The sequence below is a fragment of the Coregonus clupeaformis genome, chromosome 13 (genome assembly GCF_020615455.1).
Source record: "Coregonus clupeaformis isolate EN_2021a chromosome 13, ASM2061545v1, whole genome shotgun sequence".
NCBI classification, from domain to species: domain Eukaryota; kingdom Metazoa; phylum Chordata; class Actinopteri; order Salmoniformes; family Salmonidae; genus Coregonus; species Coregonus clupeaformis.
In genome coordinates, this window is record NC_059204.1 from 12,445,253 (window position 1) to 12,472,666 (window position 27,414).

The following is a 27,414-nucleotide window of genomic DNA, read 5'->3' on the forward strand; positions in this document are numbered from 1 at the left end:
CATGGGCAAAGGGTGATGTGTCAATAACTGCTCATCCCTGGCCTGCCCCCCCATTTCTGACACTCCTGTGCTGAGTGCGTCGTTGACAAATATTAACAAATTATGACACAATTTGTCCTTTTAGATTTGAGGACTAAATGAGAATCACATTCACATGTTTTGTTCTCATTCTTGGCCCACATACAGTATAATATCTGCTGTGACGTGTCTCTCTCTTTCTGTCTCTCAGGCTCTGCGTTCCATCAGTATCCCAGTTGACTGTCTGTCCCAGTAATATTTATTGTATGAGGCACATTCATTGAGATATTAAGGGCTCTATTCAGTCTGTAAAGCTGAAGTGTTACAGATTCCGCAATAGAAAAAATAGACATATGCAGCGTTTACCATGAACGCAGTCTTTGCTTTTCAATTTAAATCATGCTGTAAAGCTGAACTTCTGTGATGTGTATTGAATAGAGCCTGAAGGCCAGGATTCAATCTGATCGCGGGTTGCAGAAAATGCAGCTTTTAAAGGTAATTTTCCCACTTTCGCAGTAAACTCTGCATGTGTCGGGTCATTCGGAAATTGCCTTTAAAAGCCGCATTGTCTGCAACCCGCGATCGGATTGAATCCTGGCCAAGATGTCTTCCTCCTTCTGTTGGTCATTTCCATCTAGAAGCAGAACAGACAAGAAACACTGATTTACAGTTGAAGTCGGAAGTTTACATACACTTAGAGTAGTTGGAGTCATTAAAACTCGTTTTTCAACCACTCCACAAATTTCTTGTTAACAAACTATAGTTTTGGCAAGTTGGTTAAGACATCTACTTTGTGCATGACACAAGTAATTTTTCCAACAATTGTTTACAGAGAGATTATTTCACTTATAATTCACTGTATCACAATTCCAGTGGGTCAGACGTTTACATACACTAAGTTGACTGTGCCTTTAAACAGCTTGGAAAATTCCAGAAAATGATGTCATGGTTTTAGAAGCTTCTGATATGCTAATTGACATCATTTGAGTCAATTGGAGGTGTACCTGTGGATGTATTTCAAGGCCTACCTTCAAACTCAGTGCCTCTTTGCTTGACATCATGGGGAAATCAAAAGTCTGGTTCATCCTTGGGAGCAATTTCCAAATGCCTGAAGGTACCACGTTCATCTGTACAAACAATAGTACGCAAGTATAAACACCATGGGACCATGCAGCCGTCATACCGCTCAGGAAGGAGATGCGTTCTGTCTCCTAGAGATTAACGTACTTTGGTGAGAAAAGTGGTGCAAATCAATCCCAGAACAACAGCAAAGGACCTTGTGAAGATGCTGGAGGAAACAGGTACAAAAGTATCTATATTCACAGTAAAACGAGTCCTATATCGACATAACCTGAAAGGCCGCTCAGCAAGGAAGAAGCCACTGCTCCAAAACCGCCATAAAAAAGCCAGACTACGGTTTGCAACTGCACATGGGAACAAAGATCGTACTTTTTGCAGAAATGTCCTCTGGTCTGATGAAACAAAAATAGAAATGTTTGGCCATAATGACCATTGTTATGTTTGGAGGAAAAAGGGGAAGGCTTGCAAGCCGAAGAACACCATCCCAACCGTGAAGCACGGGGGTGGCAGCATCATGCTGTGGGGGTGCTTTGCTGCAGGAGGGACTGGTGCACTTCACAAAATTGATGGCATCATGAGGAAGGACATTTATGTGGATATATTGAAGCAACATCTAAAGACATCAGTCAGGAAGTTAAAGCTTAGTCGCAAATGGGTCTTCCAAATGGACAATGACCCCAAGCATACTTCCAAAGTTGTGGCAAAATGGCTCAAGGACAACAATGTCAAGGTATTGGAGTGGCCATCACAAAGCCCTGACCTCAATCCTATAGAAAATTTGTGGGCAGAACTGAAAAAGCGTGTGCGAATAAGGAGGCCTACAAACCTGACTCAGTTACACCAGCTCTGTCAGGAGGCCAAAATTCGTTTGTGGAAGGCTACCCGAAATGTTTGACCCAAGTTAAACAATTTAAAGGCAAATGTCAGGAATTGTGAAAAACTGAGTTTAAATGTATTTGGCTAAGGTGTATGTAAACTTCCGACTTCAACGGTATGTGTTACTTTTGTACCCTGATGAGGTGATTGGGGTTTGTTGTGAGCCAATGTTCAAAACAACACACACACACACACAAAGGCATGCACACACTACAAATGTCCTTTGGCCCCATGTGATTCTGTTAAGTCCAGTATCCTCTGCTGCCTCTTGACATCTGGGAAAAGGGCTGTAATCAACCACGACTGTGGGAAAGAGGGGGAAACCATAGTTGAATCATGTGCTATACCAGAGATGCCTGTATTTGAATGGAAGAAAAGCATTGAAACACATGGCCTCTCTCAAGCACACTCCAGATGATAACTATTCTCACAGACCAGCTGGTGACCAAAATAACGTATTTCTGAATGTTCCTCAGCCTAACTGTGATTGACAAACATGACGGAATCACACTGAAAGGTTACTATTTTTAGACCTACATAGCCACATATATGACCGATGGATGACCCATATTACTCAGAGCCACTATGGCCTTGGTGCCTCGCCATGCTGTTAAAGCTGGCTGGATTTGACTAATAAACATCGTCACATCCCTTGGTATGTCAGGCTCAGCCCTGTCTGTCTAAGACGGTTTTCAACTGACGCTTGTCAGTATAATATATTGTGATGTCCTAGTGAATTTATCTCTCACCAGTAAAGGGCAACTTCTTTAATACGTTTGAGAGGCAGCTCTTTGGCCTTGACAAGCTTAAAGGACAAACAGCTTCTGGAATGGTTATGGAATCCCATAGGCTGTGACTGGTTACACAGATACTTCATTTTTAATGTTTACAAAGAGTTGATCTCATCAGTGTGTGAATAATCCAGTTAAGTACATAAAGCACTTTTGGAGAACATGGAAGATGTATATGGATTCAAAATGTCTCTCCAGCTAAATAATTCCCACTCAAATCAGTGTTGCAAAATGCAGATGTAGAATAGGTTTGTGAAGTTAATTCAAAGACACTCGCAAATAACTGTTGTGTTTATCCATGTGTATGGTTAACTGTTACATGTGAGCCAATGAGTGTGTGGGCTGAAGACTGAACAGTGTAGTAACAGTGATGAGACAGCACATAATCCCCCAGCAGCCCCAGGTCTGCCAACTCTGCCCCGCCTGGCCTGCTGTAAAACCACACCACAGACTCCTGTGTGTGCAATGCAGAGCAATTTTTCGCAGGCAGAAATCCCCGGGCCCGCTCCAAGCCTCAGCCCCTGAGGAATGCCAGAGGTGTGACAGAGTGTAACCCTCAGACGAAACCGTTGAGCGTGAGCCGACCCTGGAAAGCCCCCACGCTTCCCCAAAATGCCCCCCTCTCCCTCCCCCTCGCTCCCCCTATCCAGCAGTGTTTAGGGAGTCAAAACAAACACCAACCCTAGTACGGAGTTGTGCGTCACACTGGTTTTGGCTAGCCAGAGCTAATTCAAAAACACCCAGAATAACAGTTTGGTTAGAAAAAGCACATATGCAGGGCAGGTGTAAATTATATCAAGAGAACACAGCACTGAACAATATCAATCACCATGTAAAACTTTAAAATGTTACATGAATGCCTTGTTTTTATGGCAATACTTTATTTTACATTTTATTGATGTTTGAAGTGTCTTTAATGGTGTTTTTGTTTTTTGGGGCCTGCCAGTCTTGGCTGTGGGGGCATGAGGTCAAGTCTTGGACTGACCATACACTGAGTTTGTTTGACATCACAAAATGTAACCATAACAGCATGTCTATTACAAGACTATTGTGTCATAGATTAGAACACTATTGTGTCAGATTAGAACACTATTGTGTCAGATTAGAACACTATTGTGTCAGATTAGAACACTATTGTGCCATAGATTAGAACACTATTGTGCCATAGATTAGAACACTATTGTGTCAGATTAGAACACTATTACACACTGTTTTGTTTCTATATCGGGGTTCTCAGAACAGGCAATAGATCTCTGTAATCATGGCATTACTCCCATGAGAATTTACAATTTTCACAATTCATTTTCGTTCTGGCCACAACCGTATTATTTCCAATCTCCGCCCCTGTGATGTATTATGTAGACACTTATAAAAGCATATGCAACACACTCCCTGTGACCCCCCAAAAAAGTAAAGCGTAAACCATAACTCTCTGGGAGAAGATGTCGACTGTATGTCTTTGGGTCTTCTATGTCCCACTGTTTATTTGTACCAGGTCCAACAGCTCCTCAGCTCCAAGTGCTAACCTGAAATGTGCTGCTTCTCACAACACTGATACTAGGGGCAGACTGAGCATTGTGCCAGTCCCAGGCCTGGGAGCCAGGGTACCGAGGTGCCAGCCACAAACTGTAGGCAGCACAGAATCTACGGCTCCACAAACAAAATAACAGAATATATGAAACACTGAAATGATTGTATAATTCAATAGGGTGCTTCTCAAATGACATTTTTTCTTAAAAACAGTAGAAATACCCATTGTAGAGTATGTCACACACGTAAACATGATAATCAATAATCCAGGGGACACAGTCATTCTTTAGAGAAAGCTGCAATGCTCTGATGATTCAGTTGGTCTAAATGTAAACCGTGAGCAGTTGTTCACAGAGACCTGCGTCATCTTGATGAAGCACACTCAGCACAAGCACGCACTCACTCACTCGGGCACTCCAACCCTGGCACCCATTCAAGGTCATGATTGTTTTGAAAAGTGTATCAACAGCGGCATGTCCTTAATCATCTCTGAAGACATTGTATACACGCTGAGATGAAGACGCACAGACCTTCCTAAACACATATCTCCTAAACACAAATCTCCTAAACACATATCTCCTAAACACATATCTCCTAAACACATATCTCCTAAACACATATCTCCTAAACACATATCTCCTAAACACATATCTCCTAAACACATATCTCCTAAACACATATCTCCTAAACACATATCTCCTAAACACATATCTCCTAAACACATATCTCCTAAACACATATCTCCAGCGTGCTGTGGATGGCAGAGCGTGTGACTCCTGGAACTTATTCTCAGAGTGACACACAGAGATATTCCTTCTAGCAATAATATACCAAGACTGGGTTTGATGCTGGGTGCTACCTGAGGAAATATCTGAGATCCACCCAAAAAGATGGAAAGCAAGCTAGCGGCCAGTAAATCACTGGGAGAGGAGAGGCACGCTGTCTCACACAGACAGACGAGCACATGAACACTGTCTGACCTACACAACACCGTCTAACCTACACAACACCGTCTAACCTACACAACACCGTCTAACCTACACAACACCGTCTAACCTACACAACACCGTCTAACCTACACAACACCGTCTAACCTACACAACACTGTCTAACCTACACAACACCGTCTGACCTAGACAACACCATCTAACCTACACAACACTGTCTGACCTAGACAACACCGTCTAACCTACACAACACCGTCTAACCTACACAACACCGTCTAACCTACACAACACCGTCTAACCTACACAACACTGTCTGACCTAGACAACACCGTCTAACCTACACAACACTGTCTAACCTACACAACACCGTCTAACCTACACAACACCGTCTAACCTTCACAACACCGTCTAACCTACACAACACTGTCTGACCTAGACAACACCGTCTAACCTACACAACACCGTCTAACCTACACAACACCGTCTAACCTACACAACACTGTCTAACCTACACAACACTGTCTAACCTACACAACACCGTCTAACCTACACAACACTGTCTGACCTACACAACACTGTCTAACCTACACAACACTGTCTAACCTACACAACACCGTCTAACCTACACAACACCGTCTAACCTACACAACACCGTCTAACCTACACAACACCGTCTCTGTCTGACCTACACAACACCGTCTAACCTACACAACACTGTCTAACCTACACAACACCGTCTAACCTACACAACACCGTCTAACCTACACAACACCGTCTAACCTACACAACACTGTCTGACCTACACAACACTGTCTAACCTACACAACACCGTCTAACCTACACAACACCGTCTAACCTACACAACACCGTCTAACCTACACAACACTGTCTAACCTACACAACACTGTCTAACCTACACAACACAGTCTAACCTACACAACACTGTCTAACCTACACAACACTGTCTGACCTACACAACACCGTCTAACCTACACAACACCGTCTAACCTACACAACACCGTCTAACCTACACAACACCGTCTAACCTACACAACACCGTCTAACCTACACAACACTGTCTAACCTACACAACACCGTCTAACCTACACAACACCGTCTAACCTACACAACACTGTCTAACCTACACACAGACACGTGGCCAAATGACCACAACATATCTACTGCTGTCCACCGAAAACAACTGAAATAAATAAATAAACATTAGTATGTATTATACAGTATGTAGTATACAGTATGTATTACAGTATGTATTATACAGTATGTTTTATACAGTATGTATTATACATTATGTATTACAGTATGTATTATACAGTATGTTTTATACAGTATGTATTATACAGTATGTATTAAACAGTATGTTTTATACAGTATGCATTATACAGTATGTGGTATACAGTATGTTTATACAGTATGCTTTATACGGTATGTATTATACGGCATATATTACAGTATGTATTATACAGTATGTTTTATACAGTATGTTTATACAGTATGTTTTATACAGTATGTTTTATACAGTATGTATTATACAGTATGTTTTATACAGTGTATACTATACAGTATGTTTTATACAGTATGCATTATACAGTATGTATTATACAGTATGTATTCTACAGTATGTTTTATACAGTATGTATTATACAGTATGTATTACAGTATGCTTTATACAGTATGTATTCTACAGTATGTTTTATACAGTATATACTATACAGTATGTTTTATACAGTATGCATTATACAGTATGTATTATACAGTATGTATTCTACAGTATGTTTTATACAGTATGCATTATAGAGTATGCATTATACAGTATGTTTTATACAGTATGTATTCTACAGTATGTTTTATACAGTATGTATTATACAATATGTTCTATACAGTATGTTTTACACAGTATGTATTACAGTATGTTTTATACAGTATGTATTATACAGTATGTATTATACAGTATGCATTATACAGTATGTATTATACAATATGTTCTATACAGTATGTTTTACACAGTATGTATTACAGTATGTTTTATACAGTATGTTTTATACAGTATGCATTATACAGTATGTTTTATACAGTATGCATTCTACAGTATGTTTTATACAGTATGTTTTATACAGTATGTTTTATACAGTATGTATTATACAGTATGCATTATACAGTATGTATTATACAGTATGTATTATACAGTATGTTTTATACAGTATGCATTATACAGTATGTTTTATACAGTATGTATTATACAGTATGTATTATACAGTATGTATTATACAGTATGTTTTATACAGTATGCTTTATACAGTATGTTTTATACAGTATGTATTACAGTATGCATTACAGTATGTTTTATACAGTATGTTTTATACAGTATGTTTTATACAGTATGCATTCTACAGTATGTTTTATACAGTATGTTTTATACAGTATGTTTTATACAGTATGTATTATACAGTATGCATTATACAGTATGCTTTCTACAGTTTGTATTATACAATATGTTTTATACAGTATATTTTACAGTATGTATTACAGTATGTATTATACAGTATGTTCTATACAGTAGGTTTTACACAGTATGTATTACAGTATGTTTTATACAGTATGCTTTATACAGTATGTTTTATACAGTATGCATTATACAGTATGTTTTATACAGTACATTTTATACAGTATGTTTTATACAGTATGCATTATACAGTATGTTTTATACAGTATGTTTTATACAGTGTGTATTATACAGTATGTATTACAGTATGTTTTATACAGTATGTATTATACAGTATGTATTATACAGTATGTTTTATACAGTATGTTTTACACAGTATGTTTTATACAGTATGTTTTATACAGTATGTATTATACAGTATGCATTACACAGTATGCATTATACAGTATGTATACAGTATGTATTACAGGATGTTTTATACAGTATGTTTTATACAGTATGTATTATACAGTATGTTTTATACAGTATGTTTTATACAGTATGCATTATGCCCCTATTCTGCATTAGCCCTCATTTGAGAGTGGTTTCTGCCATGAGAAGGAAAGTAATGGGTTCTTATCGAGGTATGCTGAACTACAGTAGCCTTCATGAAAATTCCCTGCGTAATCTAGTAGTGGACACAGTGAGAAGCAGAGTGACCTCTAGGGGTCAGCAGAGTGACCTGTAGGGGTCAGCAGAGTGACCTGTAGGGGTCAGCAGAGTGACCTCTAGGGGTCAGCAGAGTGACCTGTAGGGGTCAGCAGAGTGACCTGTAGGGGTCAGCAGAGTGACCTGTAGGGGTCAGCAGAGTGACCTCTAGGGGTCAGCAGAGTGACCTCTAGGGGTCAGCAGAGTGACCTGTAGGGGTCAGCAGAGTGACCTGTAGGGGTCAGCAGAGTGACCTGTAGGGGTCAGCAGAGTGACCTCTAGGGGTCAGCAGAGTGACCTGTAGGGGTCAGCAGAGTGACCTCTAGGGGTCAGCAGAGTGACCTGTAGGGGTCAGCAGAGTGACCTGTAGGGGTCAGCAGAGTGACCTCTAGGGGTCAGCAGAGTGGTGCTGTGCACAGAATTAGGAATTAGAAATGTAGGCCTAGATTTAATCAGATCAAGCGTTAACAAGCGATAGCAGACACCCGCAAAGCGGACATTTTGGTGGTGTCAGATGTGAAACTGCGTCGGAGCCGTTAAATTGGTGAGCAGCTGCTCTTGCAATCATTGTCATGAAGCCAAACCCGCCCCACTCACATTAGAAGTTGAGAATGAGAAAGTGTAGGTTATATGGGACTAATTACGCTCCAATTGAAAAATCATTCAACTAAATAATGAGGATTTCTATCACCCTAATCGAGGTATAGATTACATCTCAAATTCCAGTGTTTGAACTTGTAAACAAGGCTGCATGGGATTTCTGTTAATGCAAGTCCGTGCAGGTCCGCATTAGGTATAATGCCGGGAGCCACTTCTGGATTTGACAGCTCTGATGCAGTTTCACCTCAGACACCGTCAAAACAATCGCTATGTGGATGTTGGCTAAAGTGGATCTGATTGAATCAAGCCCTTAATAGGATCTCTATGGCTGTGCACCAGTCTGTGACAACAGTCATTTCCTCTAGCAGCCAAGGTCTGTCGATGATCAAGTGCCTACAGGCCATGTGCAGTGGAGTTATTTTGAGTGAAAGAGTGGTGCTTGAACTTTGCAATAACCTCTTGGTTATTTTTGCCGGTGTAATTGGGTTTTAGAGAACAAGTGTTCAGCACAGCCATGGACGGCTTTGGCCCATGTTTCCCAGGAGATCTCTCACAGCACTTCACAGCTCAACACTTAGATCTCAACCATTGTTCAGGGGCACCGACGAAGACGGCCACAGCCACACAGGCTCGTCATGTTGTCTATGAGTGGTTTACTCTGAATTAGATGTGAAGACACACGGGTTCTGCTGAAACCACGCTGTTCTACCTCACTTTTTATCACACTTCTCCCTGTGTTTTTACTCCACAGTCTCACTCTAGATCTGTAGTGGGTCATTTCTGTGCTCCTTTTGAGGGCAAAGACCCAGGAGCCAGACTGAGACGGACAATCTCATGGCTCTGTCGAATTGACTAATTACCACAGTGGGCGCAGTCCAAATCCCTGTGAAGTGGATTTGAATGGCCTGGATGAAAGACTGCAATTAGTGTGTATAATGTAATTGCTGGTGGACAGAAAACTCAAACAGACTGCTACTGGGTCTGTGAGTATGTGGGTGCGTGTGCATGAGAGTGTGTGTCTGTGAGCGTGCATGTATGAGTGTGTGTCTGTGAGCGTGCATGAGAGTGTGTGTCTGTGAGCGTGCATGTATGAGTGTGTGTCTGTGAGCGTGAAAGTGTGAGTGTGTGTCTGTGAGTGTGCATGTGTGAGTGTGTGTCTGTGAGCGTGCATGTGTGAGTGTGTGTCTGTGAGCGTACAAGTGTGAGTGTGTGTCTGTGAGTGTGCATGTGTGAGTGTGTGTCTGTGAGCGTGCATGTGTGAGTGTGTGTCTGTGAGCGTACAAGTGTGAGTGTGTGTCTGTGAGCGTGCATGAGAGTGTGTGTCTGTGAGCGTGCACGTATGTGTGTGTGTGTGCTTATGAAACAGGCTCCTTGTCTCATTATAATAATAATAATAATTTAATGTATTACATTTGTAAAGCGTTTTTCATTATACGCATAAAATTTTAAATTAAAACCAAATTGAAAAAATGTTTAACAGAATATCATGGATACTCTTTAGCTAACCGGAAATCACATGATGCTTTTCACAACAAACTATACAAACTCACAGTCACACACAGAGCACACTGTGGGGTAGCAACTAGCTACAAGCCACTTTAGTTCTGGTCTCCATATGCCCTCAGAGGACAGACTGTGACAGCATCACAAAAGTTGTGATGCACCAAAAGTTGTGAAATAGAAGTTCCAGCTACTATAATAAAAAGGGAATGTCTCATGCAGCTAGTCAGAGGATGGGGGGGGGAACTGTACATCAATAATATTACGCTGTGGTGGGAACCTGTTCCCCTGCACAGCGTATGGATTAGAAAAGCTGTCTGTTTCTGGAAATGAAGTTTGTAAAGTGCATGTGTGGTTTGATGATGTTGTAACCCTGACGGAGGAGGCGGAGAACGGTGCCTGAGAGGAATTCCCATTGCCGTTTTTCAGGGGAAACGGAAGGTTGAAAATACTGTATCCCTGAAAACCGGATGTTAGCGCTTTCTGGCACCTCCTCATAGTCTAATGATACTGTAATTGACACACAGATACCGGTAAGGACAGGTAGTCACAGGACGTGCAACATTTTAAGAAGAGCATTACATTAGCAGAGTCTTTTTGTCACGGATTCTGCCGAGGCTGCTCCTCCTCCTGGCTCGGGCAGGCTTCGGCGTTCGTCGTCCCCGGAGTACTAGCTGCCACCGTTGGATGTTTTCGATAGTTGTTTGGTCTAGTCTTGTGTGTGCACCTGTTTCGTATTGAGTATTGATTATGTCACCTATAAGTTTCCCTTTTGGTTTGTTTGCAGTTGTGTGTAATTGTCCGCTTGTCCGTTCGGTGTCTCGTGTATGTTTAGTGTTTACGCGTGTGTGCGTAATCGTTCGCCTCCTTTGTTTTTGAGGCCTTTGTTTTCCCTGTGCTTTATTGAGTAAAGACATTTTGGATTGAACCTCCTTGTCCTGCGCTTGACTCCACCACTGCATCCACATCCGAACTCTGACACTTTTGAGACTGTCACACTGTAATGACAGGACTAAGCCTCGAGAAGATAGTGCATGCTAATCTCACAACATAGAGTTCTGCTGACATTAATTACAGCGATCACATGTGCCCTTCTGTATAATGACGTTACATAAATCCTGTGTTGTATTGATCTGAAGCAACATGGGACTGGTTTCCACACATGCATACAATAACTATCTATCGCTCTCCATATCCTGGGACAGCCTGTGTGACAAACCCTAGTCTTCCCGGGTCTCCTCTGTGTGTGACTGTCAACTGTCCTAGTACTACATCTGGCAGTCACACATCGTGTAAGAAGATCCCCTCTCACTCTTTACACACAATCTCCTCCCCCATAGGCTACAACCTGAAAACCCAGTCATCCCAGTTCCTACAACATAGCCAACTCCCATTCCCCTATTTGTTTAGTCAGATAAAAAAGCTGCCATTCCATTGCACAGCAGCTATCATCAATCTACAATCTTGTTTTTCTCTCCAGTCACAGACAGAGAAGGGGGGGAAAAAAAACAGAGGGAAAAAAGGCCTGCACCCATTTGCCAGGGCAGGCAGCCAAAGAAGCTCAGGAAGCACCATACATAGCCATCAGGATGTCCGACACTGGGACAGGAAGAGCCTTGTATGGGCAGAAAGGTTTCCTGTCTAGCAGGATCAGCCTGTGCCATTACCTATGCCTATTGGCTCCTGAGGCTGGGTCATGTGACCCAGGAGGACTGCTGGGAGACGGGCTGCAGTGGCAGGCAGGCAGGCAGGGACCGAGCTGATCCAGAACCACTCCCCATTCCACAGGCCTGGAGACAGGGAGGGCACAGCCAGGCCACTGACAGAGCTGGGGAGACAGAGAGCCAGGGGAGGGGGTGGGGCGAAGGGCAGGGGGAGCACACACCCTGGAGACAGGGAGCCAGGGGAGGGGGTGGGGCGAAGGGCAGGGGGAGGGGGTGGGGCGAAGGGCAGGGGGGGGAGCACACACTTGGAAAGAGAAGAGGTTTAGCAAGTTCACGCCTCGCGTGTAGCCCTGATAATGGAAAGGTCTAGAGGGACAAGCAGGTTAAAGTCTAGCGAGGGAAGACAGTGTAAAAGCCCTGTGTTCCAGTGTGTTTTATTAGGCTTTGACTTTGTGGATTTAAACACCACGCTTACACCATATTTGAATGCATTTTTTTTCTTCAAATAACTTGTTAATAACTCATTCCATTTACAGTCATTCCGTATTACCACATATAAAGAAAAAGCTAAAATGATTTGCCAAGATGAATCAAACAGGGGTTGCTATCACTTTCTATATTGTCAAATGAGACTTCCAGTAAAAAAATAGAAACGTTTAGGATTCGGATTCCCAGCAACACCAATAAGAGTGTGTCATTTCTGTGTGGAATTAGTCATTATTGGCATGAGCCAGTCCCAGTGGTTTCTGATTGATAGCTTGATTTTGTTTGCCAGTTTAAAAAAAACACAGTACATACATTTAAAAAAACGTCACAGGGATATCATTTAAAAAAAAGTCACAGACGTATTTCCAATTGTGATCCCTAAACAAATGAGGCGATTGAAAAGTTTTTGATGGAAATGGAGATTGAAAAAGCTCTCTGGTAGTCGGATCTGGATGATAGCTTGAGTGGAGGGGCAATTTTAAGAACTATCTGGCATACTAATATTGTGCGTCTTGGAGAAGACCTTTAGGGCATACCTAAACCAGGGCAGATGTGGTACTCCACTCACTGATCCATGAGAAACTGGGGAACTCCCTGTTGGATTTATGGCATATTGGTGTGTGGAGTGGAGATAGAGCTGGAGTGGTGGTGTTGAACATGGCCAGGAGGGCAGTGAGTGATGGCAGGGATTAAATATCACCCAGCAGCTGTTTAACAGAGCAATATAGACAGGGGTGAGACAGACTGGGCCATGAAAATACAATTACAAACACTCTCTCACTAACGTACAGAGAAGAGACTAGCAACTCAGGGACAGGGGATATACAATTTGCAATGCCTTTGTTTGAGGGCCTCTACATACATTATCATGCACATAAAATGTACATAACATGAAATTAAATGAGCATTTTCATTAGAATAATGTTTGATATAAGAAGGGACTATACTGTAATAAGGGAACTGGGCAGGGGGGGGTGAAACAGTGCTCAACCAGAGCAGCTAACAGTGATATCGTCTGAACGTTCATGCTAAATCTGTTTCATGCTAAGGTTGTTCATCCCCCCTTAGAACAGCAATGGTGATGATTGGGTGATAACGTATAATGGAGAATTATAAGGTTCTAAGGTGGGATGAAATCGACTGGGTAAATTACATTTAACAATGTGGACCTGGTGACCACAGAGTACACATACTGTACACTGCAGGTAGCCCAGCGGTTAAGAGCGTTGGGCCAGTAACTGAAAGGTTGCTAGTTCTGCCCTTGAGCAAGGCAGTTAACTCCCAACAACTGCTCCCCGGGTGCCGATGACATGGATGTTGATTAAGGCAGCCCCCCGCACCTCTCTGATCCAATAGGGTTCTACCTGGAACTCCTATGGGGACAGCTGAAGAACCCTTTAGGTTCTAGATAGCACCTTTTTTACTAAGAGTGTAGATTATGTGTATGACACTCTTCTGTTCTTCAGTGTAAGTTTTAGAGGCTTCAGCAATATTTCAGGAAGGAAAGTGGCCAGGGGGAGTAACATGCTTGACACACAGTGGTTAGGCGCCACACTCCAGAGTCTCATCAAAAGATTTAATGGAGAGACTTGAAGAGTTGTTCATGGACATCATGAATATCAAAATTATACAAAGCTTTCCAGGGACCAGAGAGAACCTGCACACCCCCACACTTCCATTCCATAGGAGCTTAGGTTGGTTGACATGGAAACGCAGCTTTCAGAGAGAAATACGGTAGTCAAGGGGAACAGCGCTATAAAAGCTTTGAAGAGAGGACAATGCTTTACCCTCATCTCCGCCACAGAAGGTGTCAACATTCTACACTCCTATTATACAACCTCATTATGGAAACATCAGGGATTTACATCTATTGAACATCTGGGTTCTTCATCAGGGATCAGGCTATGGGGATAAAACAACTGCCACTGTGCAGAAAACACCATGAATCATGAAGAGTTATGGGAATCATCTGAGACGCCAGGCAGCATACTGTATACCCACTCCCTTACCCATATCTCAATGTCTGTTGTAGGGTCAGCTGAGATGGGTAATCTTTTCTATTCTTGAAAGAGGATGTTCCCATCAGTCCAATGCCTCTGTAACCGTTTCTTTGTGACATCACTATGGGCGAAACCAACTTTGCACACTGTCATTTTTTGGGTCTAAACTTTGCCTGCCGAATTTCACCAAGATGGGGACAGCTGTAGGTGAAATGCATAATGGGAGAAGGCCAGACATTTGCACTTGTTCAGTACATTGTAGTCCACCCACTCCTCGTTCCCACCACATAGCTTGACTGCTGTCAATGCATTTCTATAACATTTGCCAACTGCCAATATTCGGTGTGGAAATCTGTGCTTTTCTCCTGTGTGACGTATTGTGAAAGATTCATAAAGAGAGCCACACTCACTCACATTGAATTTTAGCTTGTAAATTGGTGATGCACGATGTCATAATTGGCAGAGTCTTATACTAAAATATGAACTTGATTTCAAAGCAGCAGGCGGCTCCACACTGTTCAGGACATTGGCTCATGGTATAATGTGCAATTATTCTCAAGTAATTCTACTGCACAGTTAGGCACAGTTCTATGACTAAAGCATCACTGTGATTCAGACCATCATATTACCGTAGCTACTGAGGTTCCTTTATGTATCAGGGATAATTAGGGATGATCAAAAAGAGATGTCAGGCAGCTGAGTGTGGTGCCTGATAAAGTATCCTGGAGCGCAAGTTCTATGTTACTGTTTATCAGACATTACCTATATGTTGCTTTATTAAACTATCCTGAACTCATTACCCCAAATAATGAATGATATTCAACTCCCAGGGTGGAAATTCGCAGGGAAGATAAGCAGAAAGGATAAAAGGTCAATTGATTGCTGTGACTGTCAAAGGTCACACGCCATACTACAGTGTAACACAGCAGAAAACATATGAAAGGTAGTTTACAGTATTCTCCACGTCGTCCATATTTCCGACCCAAGAGAATAGCCTCTCATCTTTTAAAGATGAGGGAAAAAATATGTAACATACTGTAAGCCTCACAGTGATCGTCTTTGAAAGTTCACCACCGCCTGCAACATTGCTAAAAAACTGTACACTAAAATATTTAATAGAGGGTGAAAAGCTTCTTAGCAAGCTCTTTGATAGTTGGGTGCCAGTCAGATGGGTGCTCTACCTACCCTAAGGTACAGGATACCCCATATTCTGTTCTACAACATCAAGGAGCACCATTGAGTCCAGTCCAAAAAAATCATTATCAAGAATTGCTTTTCTGTGTCTGACCCCAACATTGATATCCTCCCCGTAGACCTGCGTATGGGCCTTGTTGCTGTCTGCACCAGAGACATGGAAAGAGATTGTTAGGGATAAGAGGCCTGTTGTTCATAGGGAGAGAGGTGGTGTACGTGAGCGACTACCCCGTTTCTAAGACTTAGGTTTCGGTGTCGTCACATACGTAGGCTCATGCAAAGGGAGTATTCGGCACCTGGATAATTACAGCCAATGTTACGAACAGTGGGGTTATAGGTTTACATTTACATTTATATTTACATCATTTATCAGACGCTCTTATCCAGAGCGACTTACAAATTGGTGCATTCACCTTATAGCCAGTGGGACAACCACTTTTTTTTTAAATGGGGGGTGGGGGAAGAAGGATTACTTTATACTATTCCTGGTATTCCTTAAAGAGGTAGGGTTTCAAGTGTCTCCGGGAAGGTGGTCAGTGACTCCGCTGTCCTGGCGTCGTGGGGGAGCTTGTTCCACCATTGGGGTGCCAGAGCAGCGAATAGCTTTGACTGGGCTGAGCGGGAACTGTGCTTCCGTAGAGGTAGGGGAGCTAGCAGGCCAGAGGTGGATGAACGTAGTGCCCTCATTTGGGTGTAGGGTCTGATAAGAGCCTGAAGGTAAGGAGGTGCCATTCCCCTCACAGCTCCGTAGGCAAGCACCATGGTCTTGTAGTAGATGCGAGCCTCAACTGGAAGCCAGTGGAGTGTGCGGAGGAGCGGGGTGACATGAGAGAACTTGGGAAGTTTGAACACCAGACAGGCTGCAGCGTTCTGGATAAGTTGTAGGGGTTTAATGGCACAGGCAGGGAGCCCAGCCAACAGTGAGTTGCAGCAATCCAGACGGGAGATGACAAGTGCCTGGATTAGGACCTGTGCCGCTTTCTGTGTGAGGTAGGGTCGTACTCTACGAATGTTGTAGAGCATGAACCTGCAGGATCGGGTCACCGCTTTGATGTTAGCGGAGAACGACAGGGTGTTGTCCAGGGTCACGCCAAGGTTCTTTGCACTCTGGGAGGAGGACACAATGGAGTTGTCAACCGTGATGGCGAGATCATGGAGCGGGCAGTCCTTTTCCAGGAGGAAGAGCAGCTCCGTCTTGCCGAGGTTCAGCTTGAACCTATTTAGGAGCAAAACACTAAGTGTTAACACGCACGTCAAAATGACTCCGATATGAGTCAATATGACTCCGACATGAGTCAATATGACTCCGACATGAGTCAATGTGACTCCGACATGAGTCAATATGACTCCGACATGAGTCAATATGACTCTAATATGAGTCAATATGACTCCAGCATATGCAATTATCTACACAGTACTTTCAACACACAATGCTTGTTTCTTGAATGACACAAAATACAATCTTGTTTCTAATCGGTTGTGCAATTCCCAGCATGACAAAGCCTTTGCCTTGCCATGAGTTAGGGCACAAACGGTATACTCCTCTTGTATCTGGTTGTGAGTTGAATGAGGCTGCAGGTCAGTGTTGGACCAGAGGCCCTGTGATTGAGAGGCCCTTGAGGCCCACTTGTTCCTCAGTCAAAAGGAGGGTGGAGGGACCTCCATGGCTCCTCACCCTCTTAGGCATTTATGTAATGGCTCTAGAATCCACACAAATACTGCAGACGGGAAATATGTCAAGAGCCCAGCGAGGATTGAGGTGTGGAACAGTTTGGGATTGGCTCTGAGTATCACCCCTTCTCTATAATAGAAAAACGTTTTTTTTTCCCGACATGAACCAATACTGATTCTTGAAAAATAAGGACAAGCTAATATAATAATGTAAATATAATAAATACATTTTACATTTATAATATAATAAATGTAAAATGTAATAATGAAATATACAATTGTGAATCTGCAAGTTGGTGTGTGGTGGTGACGAAATTCACACATCTGCCAGACAGATATCCATCTTTATAGCAGGCCTATTTACACAAACTATGTCATAATCAAGATCTTGTCCAAACCAATTTGTCATGGATGTTAGTCATTCGATCAAGTCTCCACGGCTATCGGAAGATTTGACAAGCCTTGTGGTTTTATCATTATGGATATTTCCCACCCTGTGATGTCACGTCCTGTTAGAACAGAGGGCTATGGTCCCATGTCCACAAAGACCCACTGTGATCTAGATCCTGGGATCTAAATCTACTACAACCATTGATTCAATAAGCAAATGATAAGTATGAAATCATCAATTACAAGCCCCTGTCTTTTCCAGTTGTAAATTCCAAGCAGACTATTTAATGGATTTGGAGATTTATTGAGACCATTGTGAAATCCATTGCCTAGTTTTGTCACATCATAGGATGGTTTCTGAATAAGGCATAGACTACATTAAAAAAGGTTGAATCTAATGTAAAATATTCAAGTCTCCACGGCTACATGTTCCCATCACTACAGTGGCATGATGGAGAGAGATTAGTGTGGAGCCCAGTAGAGAGAGGGGTCCCTAGGAGTTTCTACTGTAATGTTACCATAGTGAGGAAAGAAGCCAGGAAAGACCAGAAATGTATTTTGATCTATTTCAAAAGCACTTGGTCGTTATAACTTCATGTTACTGTTCATTTATGAATCTGGAAGCAGCGCACCTTATTTACATTTTGTTGCCTTGGTAGCCTACTGTTATCAACTGTTTTATTTGAAATTTCCTTTTGAGAGAGATATTTCACTGCACTATGGGGTAATATTAGATCATTTGGAATGTATCAAAAATATCCAGGTTTATTTGGTCCACCTATCTTTGGGTAAGAACTTATTCAATCATGTCTATTTTTTTCTACTCTGTGATAACTGAAACTGTATCAAGCCTGAAATGAATATTGCAAGTTATTTCTGCTGTCATCTCCTATAAGCTTTGGGGTTTGTTTGAATGAGCAGTTCTGCTACATTATTGTGTAACGTGGTTTTCTTGATTACACCATTCCTCCTTTAAGACCCTGGTGACTAAAGGTTTGTCTACATTTTACATTTTAGTCATTTAGCAGACGCTTTTATCCAGAGCGACTTACAGTTAGTGAGTGCATACAAACGCCATGCTCTACCAACTGAGTCTACAATCCTTAATGCAACGTTGGTGAAGGGGTTAGACAGAAACAAAGCGTTTTTAAAGGCATCCTTAAAATAACACTAATGACACTTATACAGTGTCTTCAGAAAGTATTCATACCCCTTGACTTATTCCACATTTTTCTGTGTTACAGCCTGCATTCAAAATTGATTACATAAATTTTTTTCTCACCCATTTACACACAATACCCCATATTGACAATGTGAAAACATGTTTTTAGACAGTTTAGCAAATTGATTGAAAAGGAAATACAGAAATATCTCATTTGCTCCCTTCGAGGCAAGTAACACTGAAACATGCATGAGAGCATCAGCTGTTCCGAACGACTGTGTGATCACGCTCTCCGTAGCCGATGTGAGTAAGACCTTTAAACAGGTCAAGGCCGCAGGGCCAGACGGATTACCAGGACATGTACTCCGAGCATGCGCTGACCAACTGTCAAGTGTCTTCATTGACATTTTCAACCTCTCCCTGTCTGAGTCTGTAATACCAACATGTTTCAAGCAGACCACCATAGGCCCTGTGCCCAAGAACACTAAGGTAACCTGCCTAAATGACTACCGACCCATAGCGCTCACATCTGTAGCAATGAAGTGCTTTGAAAGGCTGGTCATGGCTCACATCAACACCACTATCCCAGAAACCCTAGACCCGCCCCAACAGATCCACAGATGATGCAATCTCTTTTGCGCTCCACACTGCCCTTTCACACCTGGACAAAAGGAACACCTATGTGAGAATGCTATTCATTGACTACAGCTCAGCATTCAACACCATAGTGCCCTCAAAGCTCATCACTAAGCTAAGGACCCTGGGAATAAACACCTTCCCTCTGCAACTGGATCCTGGACTTCCTGACGGGCCGACCCCAGGTGGTAAGGGTAGGTAACAACACATCCGCCACGCTGATCCTCAACACAGGGGCCCCTCAGGGGTGCGTGCTCAGTCCCCTCCTATACTTCCTGTTCACTCATGACTGCATGGCCAGGCACGACTCCAACACCATCAATAAGTTTGCCGATGACACAACAGTGGTAGGCCTGATCACAGACAACGATGAGACAGCCTATAGGGAGGAGGTCAGAGACCTGGCCATGTGGTGCCAGAACAACAACCTTTCCCTCAACGTGATCAAGACAAAGGAGAAAATTGTGGACTACAGGAAAAAGAAGAGGACCGAGCACACTCCCGTTCTCATCAACGGGGCTGTAGTGGAGCAGGTTGAGAGCTTCAAGTTCCTTGATGTCCACATCACCAACAAACTAACATGGTGCAAGCACACCAAGACAGTTGTGAAGAGGGCACGACAAACCTATTCCCCCTTAGGAGACTGAAAAGATTTGGCATGGGTCCTCAGATCCTCAAAAGGTTCTACAGCTGCACCATCGAGAGCGTCCTGACTGGTTGCATCACTGCTTGGTATGGCAACTGCTCGGCCTCCGACCGCAAGGCACTACAGAGGGTAATTCCTCTGGGCGGCAAGTAGCTTAGTGGTTAAGAGCGTTGTGCCAGTAACCGAAAGGGCGCTGGTTCTAATCCCCGAGCCGACTAGGTGAAAAATCTGCTGATGTGCCCTTGAGCAAGGCACTTAACCCTAATTGCTCCTGTAAGTCGATCTGGATAAGAGCGTCTGCTAAATGACGTAAATGTAATGTAAATGTAATGCGTACGGCCCAGTACATCACTGGGGCCAAGCGTCCTACCATCCAGGACCTCTATACCAGGCAGTGTCAGAGGAAGGCCCTAAAAATTGTCAAAGACTCCAGCCACCCTAGTCATAGACTGTTCTCTCTGCTACCGCATGGCAAGCGGTACCGGAGCGCCAAGTCTAGGTCCAAGAGGCATCTAAACAGCTTCTATCACCAAGCCATAAGACTCCTAAACATCAAATCAAATTGCTACCCAGACTATTTGCATTGCCGCCCCCCCTGCATTGTTGGTTACGGGCTTGTAAGTAAGCATTTCACTGAAAGGTCTACACCTATTGTATTCACTGCATGTGACAAATACAATTTGATTTGATTTGACATTCACACCCCTGAGTCAATACATGTTAGAATCACCTTTGGCTGTGAGTCTTTCTGGGTAAGTCTCTAAGAGCTTTGCACACCTGGATTGTACAATATTTGCATGTTATTCTTTTTTAAATTCTTCAAGCTCTGTCAAGTTGGTTGTTGATCATTGCTAGACAACCATTTTCAAATCTTGATATAGATTTTCAAGCCGATTTAAGTCAAAATTGAAACTAGGCCACTCAGGAACATTCACTGTTGTCTTTGTAATCAACTCCAGTGTATATTTAGCCTTGTGTTTTAGGTTATTGTCCTGCTGAAATGTGAATTTGTCTCCTGGTGTCTGTTGGAAAGCAGACTGAACCAGGTTTTCCTTTAGAATTTTGCCAGTGCTTAGGTCCATTCCGTTTCTTTTATCCTAAAAAACTCCCTAGTCTTTGCCGATGACAAGCATTCTCATAACATAATACAGCCACCACCATGCTTGAAAATATGAAGAGTGGTACTCAGTAATGTGTTGGATTTGCCCCAAACATAATGCTTTGTATTCAGGACATAAAGTTCATTTGCCACCTTTTTTGCAGTTTTACTTTAGTGCCTTATTGCAAACAGGAGGCATGTTTTGTAATATTTTTATTATGTACAGGCTTCCTTCTTTTCACTCTGTCATTTAGGTTAGTATTGTGGAGTAACTACAATGTTGTTGATCCATACTCAGTTTTCTCCTATCACAGCCACTAAACTCTGTAACTGTTTTAAAGTCACCATTGGCCTCATGATGTAATCCCTGAGCGGTTTCCTTCCTCTCCGGCAACTGAGTTAGAAAGGACGCCTGCACCTTTGTAGTGACTAGGTGTATTGATACACCAACCAAAGTGTAATTAATAACTTCGCCATGCTCAAAGAGATATTCAATGTCTGATTTTTTATTTATTTTTTTACCCATCTACCAATAGGTGCCCTTCTTTGCGAGGGATTGGAGAACCACCCTGGTCTTTGTGGTTGAATCTGTGTTTGAAAATCACTGCTCGACTGAGGGATCTTACAGATAATTGTATGTGTGGTGTACAGAGATGAGGTTGCCATTCAAAAATCATGTTACACACTATTATTGCACACAGAGCGAGTCCATGCAACTTATTATGTGACTTGTTGAACTTATTTAGACTTGCCATAATATAGGGGTTGAATACTTAACGACTCAAGACATTGCAGCTTTTCATTTTTTATTGATTTGTAAACATTTCTAAAAACATAATTCCACTTTGACATTATGGGGTATTGTGTGTAGGCCAGTGACACAAAATCTAAATTCAGGCTGAATGTGGAAAAAGTCAAGGGGTGTGAATATTTCTGAAGGCACTGTACATGGCTAACAACATCACACATGGGAGCCATGAGCTGACAATAGTGTGTGAGAGTTGACAGCAGGGAGAGGCCTAAAACTGTTGGTTCTCTGTAGCTCAGCTGGTAGAGCACGGCGCTTGTAACGCTAAGGTAGTGGGTTCGATCCCCGGGACCACACGTACACAAAAAAAATTATGCACGCATGACTGTAAGTTGCTTTGGATAAAAGCGTCTGCTAAATGGCATATTATTAACACCGGATGTGTCCCTAATTGCACCCTTTTCCTTATACACTGAGTGTACAGAACATTAGGAACACCTTCCTAATATTGAGTTGCACGCCCCACCTTTAGCCCTCAGAACAGCCTCAAAGGTGTTGAAAGCGTTCCACAGGGGATGCTGGTCCATGTTGACTCCAATGCTTCCCACAGTTGTGTCAAGTTGGCTGGATGTCCTTTGGGTGGTGGACTATTCTTGAATAACACAGGAAACTGTTGAGTGTGAAAAACCCAGAAGTGTTGCAGTTCTTCACACAAACCAGTACACCTGGCACCTACTACCATACCCCGTTCAAAGGCACTTAAATATTTTGTCTTTCCCATTCAGCCTCTGAATGGCACACATACACAATCCATGTCTCAGATTTCTCAAGGTTTATAAATCCTTCTTTAACCTGTCTCCCCCGCTTCATCTACACTGATTGAAGTGGATTTAACAAGTGACATCAATAAGGGATCATAGCTTTCACCTGGATTAACCTGGTCAGTCTTCCATGGAAAGAGCAAGTGTTCATAATGTTTTGTACACAGTGTATATCGCACTACTTACTTTTGATCAGGGCCCTGGGGAATATGGTGCCATTTGGGATACCCTCAGTGTCAGGGAAGGTGAGGGAGGCACACATCTCACTCATTACAACACTCAGTCTGACTCCTCTCAGATAGAGAGGGAGGAGAAGAAGAGGGCATGTGACATCGTTGCAATTTTTGGTACTTCTCTATGAACAGTAGAGTGGTATTGGACAGAAAATGCAATTTTCTGCCCTAATGCGCTTTTGTTCATTTTAAATTGATTGATTTTATTTGGAACAAATACCATCAATGTGTGCTTTGATGTTTCATTTGAGTGTATGTCTCTGCTAGAGTGGGGCAAATATTGATCTAGAAAATTAGAATGCAAACTCAATTTTTTCATAATATATTGATATTTTATTAATATCCCTTTTCTTGAAGGATATCATGTACACCAAATATCCTTGGCAATTAAGCGCATTCAATGTCTTTAGAAACCAAAAACAGTCACTTGGTTTAACAATTACAAATGAAAATAACCACAAAATAATGAACTGCATGTAAATAACATAAAAATCCCATGCCTACACAGTAGGTAACAACATTGACTCCTGAATACGTACATATTTACTTTCAAGTTATTAAAAATATACATTTTTTCCACTTACATTCTTGTGTAAGCTATGACCTCGGAATCCCTCCAAATCATCCCTTAAAATCTCTTACATTCCGTGAAAAATACACTTTACACCCTAAGGCTTCTTCAGATGCAAAACATCCAATCACAAACAGAGTTTTGTTTGCTAAAGCTTCACAAAAAGGCACCAAAATGTTTGATAATGAAGAATGTTCATTATTCCATGTTGAAAAAGAAAGGAACAGGGAAGAGAGTACCAGTAGGTAATATACAAAGCAATAGAAACAAATGTGTCTTACAGTAAACATGCTTGAGTACTTTAATTGTTCTTCTCCAATAAAATGGCCGCACCATTGTTGCTACGTACGAGAAAACGTATTCAGAGAAACATGGTGCCATCAAGTCTCCAATAATGATACCATGTAAAGAATGATCATCTACAAAGTCTAAAAAAGATGAAAAACAAAAACCTGGCACAGGTACACTAAGACATGGGGCTGTTTGCATATCATCAGTCTTTTGGAATTTCAGGTTGTCAGTATCAACAGTCCCACCAAAAGCCTAATATTTTTTCGCTCTCTACATATCTGAAGACTGGTTGAAGTACTGGGGTTGAGTTGAAGAGAGAAACTGTTCCCTTTCTATCCTCTGTCGCTATCTGTCACGTTTCATGATCTTTAAGTGCTGTATGGACACAGAGGGAGTAAAAGTGCATTCGAAAAGGTAACAATGTTGTTCGCTTGTTCTTTTCAAACAGAAATAAATGATAGGTAAAGATATGAAAGTCTTAGCAGATGTCAATGTTCTATGGAGAGAGGGTGGACTGCAGGTCTGACTGAGGAGTGCCCACTGGGGAGCTGTAAATGTTTGTGGAGGAGCCGTACGAGGTGGACACCTGCGTCTGAAATGTACTGGAGACTGAGGAGAACATGGTGTTGACCGATGGGGAGCCATAGGAGCTGTGCACTGGGGAGGAGTAGCAGGAGGGCACTGGGGAGGAGTATGAAGAGCTGGGAGAGGGGTATGATGTGGAGGGGGAGGAGTACCCTGAGACTGGGGAAGGGATGGCCATGGGGGCGGACCCCGCCTCCTCCACCTTCCTGCCCTTCTCCCTCAGGTGGATCCTGGTGTGCCGTTTGCGCTCATCGCTGCGGGCAAACTTGCGGCCGCAGATTTCGCAGGCGAAGGGCTTCTCGCCGGTGTGCGTGCGGATGTGCGTGGTCAGGTGGTCGCTGCGGCTGAAGTTGCGCATGCAGATGCGGCACTGGTAGGGCTTCTGGCCCGTGTGGATGCGAATGTGGCGTGTCAGCTCGTCTGAACGGGAGAAACGGCTGTCGCACGTCTCCAAGGGGCAGGGGTAGAGTCGCTTGTGAGGCGGAGTCTTGCACTGGCGGTTGGGGTACTTGCGCATGCGGCTGGGCTTCACCTGCTGAGACTGGTAGGAGCCCTTCAGGTCCTGAGAACCAGGCTTGACCTGCTGAGACTGGTAGGAGCCCTTCAGGTCCTGAGAACCAGGCTTGACCAGCTGAGACTGGTAGGAGCCCTTCAGGTCCTGAGAACCAGTCTGTGTGGCGAAAGCCTTGATGGTGGACAGGGGCGTGAGGGAGAGCTGCTGCTGGATGCTCTGACACTGGAAAGGCTTCTGGTCAGGGGGCAGCAAGCTGATCTCACCCTGCTGCTGAGGAAACAGGTAGTCTGGGATCATGGGCAGAGTCATGTTGGAGGAGCATGTCTTGCTGCTGGGGTAGGAGGGTGGTGGGTATTGGACTGAGCTGTTTGAGGGACTGGGGAAGGACTGGTTAGAGTCAGGGAAGAGGTCAGGGCTGACGCTGCAGTAGGTGGGGCTGGTGTCGCCGATTTGGCCGGGCCAGCTCATGGTGTTGGAGGAGGAGCTGACCGGAGCAGCAGAGGAGCATGGGGCAGCTGAGGTGGGCGGTTGGGACATGCCCATCAGCCCACTGACCAGGCTGTATAATGGCTCTGCCCACAGGCTGTTGCTGCAGCTGTTTGCAGGCTCCAGGGTGAACCTCCCTGTGTAAGAGATGGAGGGAAGGCGAGGGGTTGAGTAGGTCTGGTCCATTAGAGACTTGTCACAGCCGATAGAGATGTCATGCAATGCATCTGAAAGAACAACACACAGTGAGCGTTAAACAGCTGCCGTATATAAGCACAGGACAATCCAACTGGCTCATACAAAATACATCAAGTTACTAGGAGCAAGTGCTGACGCAGTACAAGATAATTTAAATCATCAAAAAAGACAAATACTGGTATAGCTCTATGCACTATAATAGTAATTATTATTATTATTATTATTTTGTAAAGCTATTTATCAAAACCTCTTAGCGTATTCCTATTTTTTGCATAGACTGCAGCCTATGTCAGAACTGAAATGCAACCCCATTGATTATGCACATTCCCATGCATATTTCTGAATGTGTATGACGTATAAAAGCATAAAGAGTTAGGAGTTGGAGCAGCCCCTACCTCCAGTCAGGTGGTTGTACGAGTCTCCTGGCTCCCCGGTCCCAAAGCCTACACCCTCTGGCGCAGAGGCAGCCAGGAAGGGGGTCCCTGCTGAGTGGAGCAACATCATCTCCTCCAGCTTGGGGTAGCTGTCCATGGGAGAGTAGGGGAAGCCCAGTTGGTCTGAGATCTGCAGGGCTGAGGGGAGCATCTCTGTCTTGGCTGCAGCCATGGTGCTGTGCTGCCGGTGCTCTGGCTGTCTGGAGAAACAGAGGAGGTGGAGACGCTGCTGACACTGCAGCTTTTTGTCTCAGGTGAGAGGTTACCAGCCAGCTGATGATCCTGCTGCTGCTCTTGTTGAGTAGGATGGTCTGAGGAATCCAATGCTGAAAGATCTGCAAGACTTTGCTGCATTCAACTTCGCAAAAGATCCCAGTCTTTAAAAAACGATGTTGTGGTTAATTCATTCCCATAAGTATAGGAATGAAAACATTATTTTTTCTTCTGGTAATCCCGATTTGTAATCAATAAATGTGTAGTTGTTGTGTTTTCCCTTTTGATTAACTTTTTCTATTTTAGTTCACGTGTTTGGTTAGAATAATTTCGCTAGCGTACTATGGGGCTTCCTGCTCTGTACTGAAATGAGCTCTGTTTTGCTCCGAGTGCTGTTTCGCCAGGCTGAGGATTCCCACTGCTTTATAAAGCCTCTTGCCGTGACGTAGATGTCCAAATTAGGACAGGAGGAAGACCATATTTAGGCAAGCAGTTGAGGACACGGAAGGCTTGTCGGAGTAAATGGGGAGGGCGGGAGACTGTTTATCAACATATTCTGCAATATTCAGAGATTTCACACGGTGTATATTATAACAAAAATAGTTTTCATATAGAAATACACGACGGTCGCTGCTGTTTTGCCGTGGTTTTCGGAGTAAATGCACACTTCCTATCTTTGCAGCGCACCGCCATTGCCGGAAACCCCAGCTACGACATGCCATATAAGGTCGTGCCTTCACACGGACCAGTTCCGGTGAGTTTCCACTTCCTTGCCCTTATTAGGAGTTTCCTAATAAGGGGGGTAATGCTGATCAGAGCTCTGCAATAAATGTGCGAGACCTGTTCAGATCCAGCACGATTTGAGGCAATAACTAATGTCTG

General features: G+C 43.2%; 1 protein-coding gene across 1 annotated transcript; it reads right to left on the bottom strand.

The window, feature by feature from the left end:
- Nucleotides 1-23,532: 23,532 nt before the first annotated feature.
- Nucleotides 23,533-26,943, bottom strand: LOC121579163 (early growth response protein 1). Its single transcript, XM_041893505.2, has 2 exons — nucleotides 26,281-26,943; nucleotides 23,533-25,914 (listed from the first exon to the last, which is right to left on the bottom strand). The coding sequence occupies exons 1-2, from the start codon at nucleotides 26,489-26,491 to the stop codon at nucleotides 24,599-24,601; spliced, it is 1,527 nt and encodes a 508-aa protein (XP_041749439.1). The 5' UTR covers nucleotides 26,492-26,943; the 3' UTR covers nucleotides 23,533-24,598.
- Nucleotides 26,944-27,414: the final 471 nt, after the last annotated feature.

Bases quoted from the DNA above. Each gene is read 5' to 3' on its own strand.
- LOC121579163 (XM_041893505.2), bottom strand. From the start codon at position 26,491: ATGGCTGCAGCCAAGACAGAGATGCTCCCCTCAGCCCTGCAGATCTCA. The intron at 25,915-26,280 runs GTAGGGGCTGCT...TTGTTCTTTCAG, and splicing joins GTACAACCACCTGACTGGAG to ATGCATTGCATGACATCTCT.